This window comes from Pyxicephalus adspersus, chromosome 12, assembly GCF_032062135.1.
Source record: "Pyxicephalus adspersus chromosome 12, UCB_Pads_2.0, whole genome shotgun sequence".
Taxonomy (NCBI): Eukaryota; Metazoa; Chordata; class Amphibia; order Anura; family Pyxicephalidae; genus Pyxicephalus; species Pyxicephalus adspersus.
The window spans coordinates 40,610,725-40,621,053 of NC_092869.1; the positions used below are offsets into that span (position 1 = coordinate 40,610,725).

The following is a 10,329-nucleotide window of genomic DNA, read 5'->3' on the forward strand; positions in this document are numbered from 1 at the left end:
GATCTTTCACAATCCTTTCCAAAGACATTACATGTGTGTACCCATTTTACATAAGTTTACACAATCAGTAAGGACGTGTGATCGCCCTGTGTATCTGGATAAAAGCTGAGCTGGACATTTTTCTGGGTAATGTTTAAAGAGCTGCTTGGATGTTTTGTTTGTAAGTACTGTTAAGTGGGTGGATTGACCAGATGGGCACTGTGGTATTTAAGGATTCTTTGTGTCCTGTAATCTTTCCTATGCAAGCTTCAGCTATAGTAGCCAGCAAAGAGGTACCGGAGCACACTGGGGTTTTGGAAAGAAGGTATCTATAATGACTGAATAAAATGGTATTGCCCTAGGTGCAGTTATTGGATCATCCCCTCTAACTTTGGCAAGTTCACCCTATTATATGGATGCCAGACTGATTTTATCTTGGCTAATGATAGTGGGGCCATGTGATGGCAGCAACCTAACATTAAATTGTGAGATGAGTAAGGCTAATGTTGGGCAGGTATTTATTTTATTTGGATAAGGAAAAACAATACCTCTGTCCTCCATGAGATGAGGGTTTATTTTGAATAAAAGTTACAAAATTAAAGATTACGAGATACAGCAAAGCACACGTGTGGAGACCCAATGGCATGATCAGAAGGTGTGACTACAGTCCAGGGTGAGGGCCATTTAAACTAAAATGCTGATCAGATGCCAAGTGGGGCCCCACTTGGCATCTGTTCTTGTTACATTACATCAGCATTGTAGAATCAACATGACATTACAGCTAATGGAGACATAATTCTTACTATTATCCCAACTGATTCCACCAAGGCTGGATGATAACAGCCACCATCACAGACACAAATTCTAAGAGTATGTAGTACAGACACTGGCAGTATCAGCCTCCCCTCAATCCACTCTTACTAGTCATCCATTAGCTAAAGCAGCATTAATATTATTAATAAAACAGGATTTGTATAGCACCAACATACTATGCAGTGCTGTACATTAAATTTGATTGCAAATGACAGTGACACAGGAGGAGAGGACCCTGCCCCAAAGAGCTTACAATCTAGGAGGTGGGGGAAGTATCACACAATAGAAGGGGGGGGGGTATGTAGTGGTGGGAAGTATTGAGGGGTTTAAGAGACAGAAGAAAACAGGTGAGGTTGAAGCTTTGGGTTTTAATGGCTCTTTTAAATGAGCAGTAGGAGCAATTCGAATGGGATGAGAAAGACCATTCCAGTGATTTGGTCAGTTTTAGAAGCAGAGAATCAACCTAAATCAATGGAATATATAAGAATTAATTTTCTTTATCATGTTAAATGAAATGCTATGGGGCACTTGCCAGACCACTTGCATCTTCTGTAAAATGGAACTCAAAGCAGATGTGAATCCCAAGCAAAATCCAATTCAAGTCTGCATACACTCTAATGATGACTGCATGACATTTCTCATAGCAGTTTTATGGAAATTTAACTGTGTGTTAAAATTGTCACTTTTAATTTATTGGAAGCCTATATAATAATTGTGGTTTACAATTGGAGGACCTGGACACAGTAGTCAACCTTTAAAAAGTAAGTGCTTGAACAGTGGGATAACCACATACATGGCAAAAGGTCTTTAACCCCCCTAGCGGTAATCCCGAGTGTGACTCGCGGTGGATTTTACTAGCAAAAAGCAGTAATCCTGAGTCACACTCGGGGTAACTTTAGAAGCCCCCCTTACCTTTGCCCCACGCTCCAGCGGTGATCTGATGGTCCCGCTGTGATGCCGGGGCGCCGGTCTGCATTGATTACAATGTAATCTGCTTTTAAATGGGTTTTACAGTAAAAAACACTATACAACATACAATAAAAATAAAAGTACATTTTTATTTTTATATTTTATTTTAAATTACATTGTTGTTTAATATTTCATTATTTTTTTAAATTATTACTTATAATTATGTATTATATTGTAATTTATGATTATAATATAATAAATAAATATGATTATCATACCCGGGAGGTAATCCTAAAAATTACAGGCCCACAATATAAACAAAAATTTCTATGCAAAAAAAATTAGGATCAATTTTTGCATCAAAAAACTGACAAAATTAGAACGCTAGGGGGGTAAATATGTGAATTGCCATTTTAGTTAATCTCCCTGGCAGTATTCTGGTTTCATTTGTAGTACCAAAAGTGGTAACCCCGAACCATACTCGGTGTGGAATTGTAAAGGGTTTATCTGCTCCCCACAGGCCCACAGCATCCTCCAACGATGCCCGCCTGGCATCTACGTCCCCGGCATGTGAACTTCGGGGATGCAGATGCTGGGGGTGGAACTGGTCCTGGTGGGAAATTTAAAATAATGAATATTTATTCACACCGCCTGGGAGGTTAATGTGGTGATAGTGCACTTTGCAAAGAATATCCACTCACATGCATGGAAATCTAAAATAAAAACAGGATTTTTCCTTGCACATGATTGGATGGTTGACCACAGCTTCATCGCATTTGGGAATAATCTAAGTAAAATTTTTCTTGCAAGGTGATAATTCACTTTGCTATAACAGCCTGTATACCTTTAGTAAATCAATCCCAACCAGTGCAGGACTTGACACCTTACAACACAGCTCACTGCATTCCATATACATGCTGTACGTTCCACATTTCTGCACCACCTCATTCCGTATCCATTGCTGTACATTCACTAATCCACCCAAACAGCTGTAAAGGCTAATGGGCTCACCCTAAATAACAAGATGGTAATGAAAGGGGCCACTTGCCATAATGTGAGATTTTGCTTGCTTACCTTGTAGTTTGCCCATCTAAATTCCCATCATAGCTTCTGCCATCTTCTCCACTTCTTCTAAACCTGCGTACTTGCTTCACGGGTGTATTGCAGTGTTGCAGTTTCTACATTATATTCCACTGTCTGACTTGAGTTGCAGTATTATCAGGTAAAATACAATAGGAAATGCGTGATAATGTTCACTCACTGTGCTGCAATTGTCTGCAAGTTTATTTGAACTACAGAACACCTTCTATTCTCATCTCTTTCTAACATAATCAAGGTAGTCTAAGGCTGTGTACGTTTGATTTTTGTTGTTGCAAAGGATCTTTCATGATCTTTTCCAACGACAAAAGACTGAAAAATGCATGAACTCTGTGTGTGCTCTCTCCCCTTTACTTGTATTGCAGTCGTTCATGGATCTGCCAGGACGGATCCATGAACAACGTTGGACTAGCGCTGTATACACATCAGATTTTCGTCCGATATCAGCCCTGAAGCAATAATCATCTGCGTGTATGTAGCCTAAGAACTCCAATGCCAGTTATATGGTTTTTTTGACCTGATACCATCTTTGTGATAACTGTTGGATATTTAAAGTGACACAGTCACGAGTGATTAATAAAGGCTGTCATTACTAAACTCTCTTTTAAAAATGCTAGTTCCCTGGTTGTTATTCTACTACCTTGACTTTAGACCTGGAATAAGTATCAATATAAGTGGTTCTGGCACACCAGGACTAACTGACACACACTAAAGTCAGGTACAGACGTTTTCAAAGGGGGCCTGCAAAAATTCCTAATAATAGCCCAATGGTAGGGTTTACAAAAATATAAAAGGTAAGTGTGATTTTTTTGTTTTGGTTTACTTCCGCTTTAGGGGCTGCAAATGACAGACAGATACAGACAGTGACACAGGAGGAGAGGACCCTGCCCCAAAGACCTTACAATCTAGGAGGTGGGGGAAGTATCACACAATAGGAGGGAGATATGGAATGGTGGGGAGTAGTGAGTTTATTAAGAGACAGAAGAAGAGGGGTAGGTTGGGTTTTGAGAGCTCTTTTAAATGAGCAGAGTAGGAGTAACCAGAATAGGATGAGGAAGACCATTCCAGAGAGTCGGACAGCTCTAGAAGCATAGAATCAACCCAAATCAATGGAATATATAATAAATAATTTTCTTTATCATATTAAATGAAATGCTATGGAGCACTTGCCACACCATTTGCATCTCCTGTCTTGATAAAATGGAACTCAAAGCAGATGTGAATCCTAACCAAAATCCACTTCTAGTCTGCATGCACTCTAGTGATGACTGCATGACATTTCCCATAGTAGTTTTGCCTGATGGAAATGGAACTGTGTTTTAAAATTATCACTTTTATTCTATTGGAAGCCTATTGGAGTCTGGGCAGCTCTAGAAAAGTCTTGGAGCCATGCGTGTGATGAGGTGAGGAGTGAGGAAGTCATTAGTAGGTCATTGGAGGAGCAAAGAGAGCGGCTAGGGTGGAATTTTTTTATCGGGTCGGAAAGGTAAGTGAGACAAGTACTGTGGAGGGATTTGAAGGCAAAGCACAAGAGATGAATTTATTTCTAAGGTGAAACAAAAAGCCAATGAAGAGAACTACAAAGAGAGGCGGCAGAAGATGAGGTGGGAAATTCCAAATTAAAAGTGCTTTGAGAAATAATCCCTATTTAAAGTACAGTGCTGCGTAATATGTTGATGCTTTATAAATCCTGTTTATTATTATTATTATTATTATTATTAATAATAATAATAATAATAATAATAATAATAATAATAACCGAGGGAATTGAAGCAATAATTGGTATAGGATATTATAGACTAATACACTTTGCAATTTCCATCACAGTCCCATGGAATGAATCATCATTTAAGCATACCTAAACTCACAATTTTCACTTTACATAAAAGGACAGACAACAATTTTAAGTAAGGTAAAAATTCTGTGTGTCTGTTTTTGCAACACCTTTAAAAAAAATATATATATTTTTTTATTTTATATTGTATTCCTATGAACTCCAACCATACTGTTCCTATTATTAAGAAGGTTATCCGTTTACCTATAATAGTCTATCTTCTCCAGTCTGGAGAACTTTAATAAATCAGGCCCATTCTGTCACCTTGCTGTTAGTTTTTGCAACTAAAGAAGAAATGGACAATTTTCATTTCCCACAGACATAGGATATTTTTACCATTGATTGGTTTAAGGTGCAATAGACAGTAAACAACTTGTGAAGTTTGCCATTATCTATCCCGGATGTGTTCACCGACCTGCGCAGTACGAGATAGGGTGATGTGCCAAGAAGACCAAGGAAGCAGAAAGAAGTGAAGAATAAGGCCGACACGGCCTGGCGCTTCCTCTGCGCGAAAAGGAATTCTAGGACGACACGGGACCGGATCACAGGAAGGACCAGCAGGATTAAAGTTAAGTGTGATTTTTTTGTTTTCGGTTTAGTTCCGCTTTAAGTTCACATTTTTCAAGGAAATTATATCTAAACAGCCTATGAATCATGGGGTGTACTTGATTTTTCACACATAGTATCTCCATTTTGTCTTCATTTTAGTAATTAAATAATGACACAGTAGAATTTGTTTTATACCTGAAGTTTAAAAAATTACAGACCTTAAAACCAGGAACAAATGATTTTTTATTGTCCTGAAACATAGGACTTTAGAACTGAAAGAGGGTGTACTTCTTTTTCCCATGCCTTTATATGCCCACAGAGAATAAATAGAGATTGCAATGAGCAGTTCAGTACTGCCAACTGTAAATGATTCTAGCCCAGATTCTTACAGTGTGGGCAGTGGAGGTGCCAATCACCAGGAACCACATAGATTATTAGGAACCCAGAGAGCCAGGCAACAAATATTTACTAAATTAAAGGTTAGCAACCTAGAAGTACAGCCTTCCAAGTTTTACATGTTGCATATTACCACATTTATTACACACAAAAATGTCAAGGTAAAGGTTTGTGTGCAATGCATTTTTTAACTAATGTTTTATTTGTCTGATATCAATGAGTAAAAGAATGATGAAATGTAAATGCTGAGCTTGTAACTTTCAATAACCTGGCATTGTGCAAATGTTATTTATTTAGCCTGAAAAAAGTCATATAAAAGATTACAGGGAAGGGTGGAGTTAATTTTTGAGACACCAAGAGATGTATAAAAGATGCACTTGTAGGATTTGTCTCTTACCCTCTCTCAGCACGCTTCTGCAAAAGGCTAGTTTAGTTGCCTTCTCTGCACTCTCTCCAATTCCACAATGTCCTTTTTGTGAACTGGTGCCCAAAACTGGACTGCATATTCCAGATGTGGCCTGACTAATGCTTTGTACAGGGGCAGGATTATCTCCATCTGTGCAGTCTATTCTTTAGTCTTCTTTTAATACAAGAAAGTACTTTACTAGCTTTAGATATTGCAGCTTGGCATTGCATGCTGTAAATAAGTCTATGATCAACCAGAACCCCCAGATCCTTTTCCATTTCTGACTCCCCCAAATGCACTGTTGCGTTAACTAATAAAGTTAACTATTTCCATTTATAAACTTTGAAACTAAGTCATTCCTTAACCCACTGTTTCATAAACATTGTGCAGTTTTAAAATGCAAAATGTGAAGTTTTGCACAATGCAACTGATTAAAAAATTATTACATTTAGAAACAGTTTTTTTTTCTGTTTCAAGTGGTCTTTATTCAGAAAGTTAAATAAAAATTAAACTACAAGCAATGTGGGTATAATATACAAAATGTCAAAGCCCTAAGTTAAATGGTAAGAGCAATAGGGGGAAACAACTTGGAGGGGCACGGTGAAATAAATAGTGCCAGTCAATGGAATAAAACATGAAAGGCAGATTCTATCATTGTAATTCTATTTAGAGAGATTAAGTGGAAGCAGTGATCTCTGAACTGTAAAGCACGTTGAGTTTTATCATAACTTAACATCTTACTTCCCTGCTTTTGTCATTGGAAAAATCATTGTTGAAATAATGTGATTAAAATTGTAAAAATTTGTGTTTTTCTTTTGTTTTTGTCTTCTATGTCTTCCTGGTGCCAAAAAGTCCTTTTGGGTTTCATAGAACCCATACATCCTTTTGTACTTCCTAAATAGTTGCAATTGGCATCTATTTGGCCACAAGAATTAGTTATTGTTTCTAGTAAAAACCCAACAATTCTAATGTTTTATAAGGCTCTAAGCTTGATATGCTAATTTAATTTTGGTGGTGTGTTAAATTACTTCTAAAGAACATTTCCATGTTGCTGTATGGAAGCCCAGAGAACATTTCCTATTACAAGAATATGAGGAGGATGAGGTTTTGAAAACAAAGACTTCACTTAATAATGGACAAAGGAAAAGGTTCTCATTTTACAAAGCTTTTCAAGTCAGGAGAGAATATATTTTCATCAGTGAAGCTGGGTGATCCAGTAAAGCTGGAATGAATCTTGTACAGGATTCAAAACATTTGCTAGCAAATGATTTTTAAAAATCCATTTTGTGTTTTCTGGATCACCCAGGTTAATTTCTGAAAGTGTATTCTCTCCAGCCTTGGAGAGCTTTCATTAATCTGGCCCAGTATATAGATATACATAATTATGTTTCCAAATAATTTACATTTATGGAATTATACAGTACAATATTTTTGAAAAATCTTTAATATAAATATTAAAAACAAATGATTAAAAAGTAAAGCATGCAAACCACATATGCATGAACTATCCTCTACACATTTCGTGGAATTTATCTATATGGTTTAAAGATATTTATGTCATTTCAAAATTGCATACAAGAAAATGTAAATGTTTTATAATGGAAATTATGTTATTCGAATAAAATATTTACATTTCTTGTGTGCAATTTGAAATGACATATATATATATATATATATTAACCACAGAAATAAATTCCTCCTGAAGAAGTAGACCAGATCCATGAAACGTGTAGAGGATAGTTCATGCATATGTGGTTTGCATGCTTTGCTTTGTAATCATTGTTTTTTTAATTTTTATAATAAAGATTTTTCAACAATATTGTACTGTATAATTCCATAATTGTAAATTATTTGGAAACATAATTATGTATATCTATATACTGCCTCTAAAGTCCCTCATTTTTCCTTTGTCCATTATTTGTTAATTTCGGGATGTTTCGGGTGTAAATTTGCTATTTTGACTGTGGGATGTTCCAGGGTTTGTTTCTGCAAAGACTCCACTTACACATTTTTGTTATCTGCAGGTGGCCTCTATACTGAGAAGACATGAAGTTCCTACTAGCTTTGCTTTTGATCATCCCAATCATAGCTGCTTCAGATGAACACAAATCTGAATCCCATGAAGACACCAAAGGGGAAAAGGAGCAAAAAAAAGCCCAAGTCCTAAGGGAAACAGTAAAAGGAAACACCGAATTTGCCATAAATTTCTTCAAGCATGTGACCTCTTCTCAAAGCAAGGATTCCCATGCCGAAAATGTTGTTATTTCACCTCTGAGTATTTCTTCTGCCTTTTCCATGTTGTCACTGGGGGCCCGAACAGAGACCCACCAGGAAATCTGGGAAGGTTTAAGACTGAACAACACACATTGCAAGGAAAAGGACTTCCACCGGGCTTATTCCAGTCTTCTCCAGGCATTAAATGAACCAAAGAGCAGCCTTCAGGTCAACATCGGCAATGCCGTCTTTGTTCAAGACACGCTGGCCTTGCGGAAAAGCTTTGAAGATGACATACAGCATCATTACCATGCTGAAATTAAGAAGACCAATTTTATCAACTCACAAGAAGCTAAAAAAGAAATAAATGAATATGTGAAGAATAAAACCGAAGGCAAAATTGAAGAACTCTTCGAAGAACTTTCTGCACAATCTAAGATGGTCACGGTCAACTATGTTCTATTTAGGGGTAAGAGTACAGATTATTAGATATCAGAACATGAACCTAGTTGATATATTGCAATAGACAAACATAGAACAACTTGATATAGGTGCATGCAAAAATAGTTAGAATTTAAATGCAAGTGGTGGTGTTAATGATGGCAGATCAGAGTTTATTTATCCATTACCTAATGATCTCAGTTGTTTTATAATGTGAATGTATACATGTTTTTTTTTATTAGGAGAATGGCAGATTCCTTTTCATCCAAGTGGTACAAGAACTGGGAAATTCTTTCTCGATAGCAATACAACGGTAGATGTTCAAATGATGAATCACCTGGGTCTCTATAACAGTTACCATGACACACAACTTCCATGCACAGTGGTTGAGCTTCCATACAAGGATAATGCTTCCATGATTATTGCCGTTGCTGAGCCGGGAAAGATCCATGAGGTAGAGCAGGGATTGTGCCCCAAGACCATACAACGATGGAGGTCATCATTTAGAAATGGGTAAGTAGGGTGAATGATATACAATATATGGAAGAGCTTGTGAGATCAGGGGATCGACCCTCACATGGACCAGTACGTACCTTTTTTATTGGGATGACTTCAAGACCACTGAAGACTATACACGGTTACTTTGCCCACGGCATAGGATCATGGCACTCTTTCCTCCCTTTCTTCCTCTGTCTATCCTTCCTTCCCCAAACCTACTCTTCTTTTTTTATACTGCTGTTTAATTCTTCCTTTAATTCTCCTTTTTTTCTCCTCTTCTTTTTTCTACTTATTATAAAATCAGTGACCAATGAAACCTGCAACAAGATTACTAAGTTCCGATACCAGAATGACTGTTGAGTAATTGCTTTTGCTACCATAAAGTGGCATGCTGTAAATAATTTCAATATGTCTTCTCTGTAACATATATCACTACAATACTGTACATACTGTATTAGTTACTAATAATAAAAATAATAAAAAAAAAGAATAAGTGAGGAACGTCACACGAAAATGCATAACAACAACTTTTAGTTTAATTATTTATTTAAATCTTACTGAATGATTTGCAGTGGGTATGTGTTCTCTGTAAGGTGTAAAAAACGAATATGTACTCATTTTTCATTAGGAGGGCGAAAGCTGAAGATAAGCACTAGCAGTGCTGTGATGGTAGCTAAAAACTCAAAGGGTAGGACAAGGAATGACAGGAGTCAGGATAAAGGCAGGCAGGAGGCGGGTCAGGGGCAGGAGTTGGGAAAGGGCTGGAAGGAGGTAGGGCAAAAGCTACCAATGGGTGGGAAAGGGCTGGCAGGAGGTGGCAAATTGCTAATGGGTAAGTGAGGAAAGACACAGGAAAATTTATAACGATACCATTTATCTATCCTTTGAAATCTTACTGGTTGAGTTGTGTGAAATGTTAAGAACAGGTATGTATTCATTTTAGCCTACAGGAAGATGCTGCACCGTGCTGTAATGTTAAGTAGTATCTCAAAGGCAGGGCAAGGGCAAACAGGAGGCAGGACAAGGGCAAACAGGAAGCGGGACAGGGAATGGTAGGAGGCAGGATAAGGGCAGGCAGAAGATGGGACAAGGACTGGCAGGAGGCAGGATATGGGCAGGCAGAAGATGGGAAGGGGCTGACAGGAGGCAGGATATGGGCAGGCAGAAGATGGGAAGGGGCTGACAGGAGGCA

The 10,329-nt window shown here is 37.6% G+C and overlaps 1 protein-coding gene across 1 annotated transcript in view; it reads left to right on the top strand.

Moving 5' to 3' along the window:
- Nucleotides 1-7,978: 7,978 nt before the first annotated feature.
- LOC140342092 (serine protease inhibitor A6-like) overlaps nucleotides 7,979-10,329 on the top strand; it is a gene marked incomplete in the record, with an annotated part of 5,891 nt that continues 3,540 nt past the window's right edge. Inside the window, 2 exon segments of the mRNA XM_072428132.1 lie at nucleotides 7,979-8,667; nucleotides 8,882-9,152. Coding sequence (XP_072284233.1) covers nucleotides 8,031-8,667; nucleotides 8,882-9,152 — 908 coding nt within the window.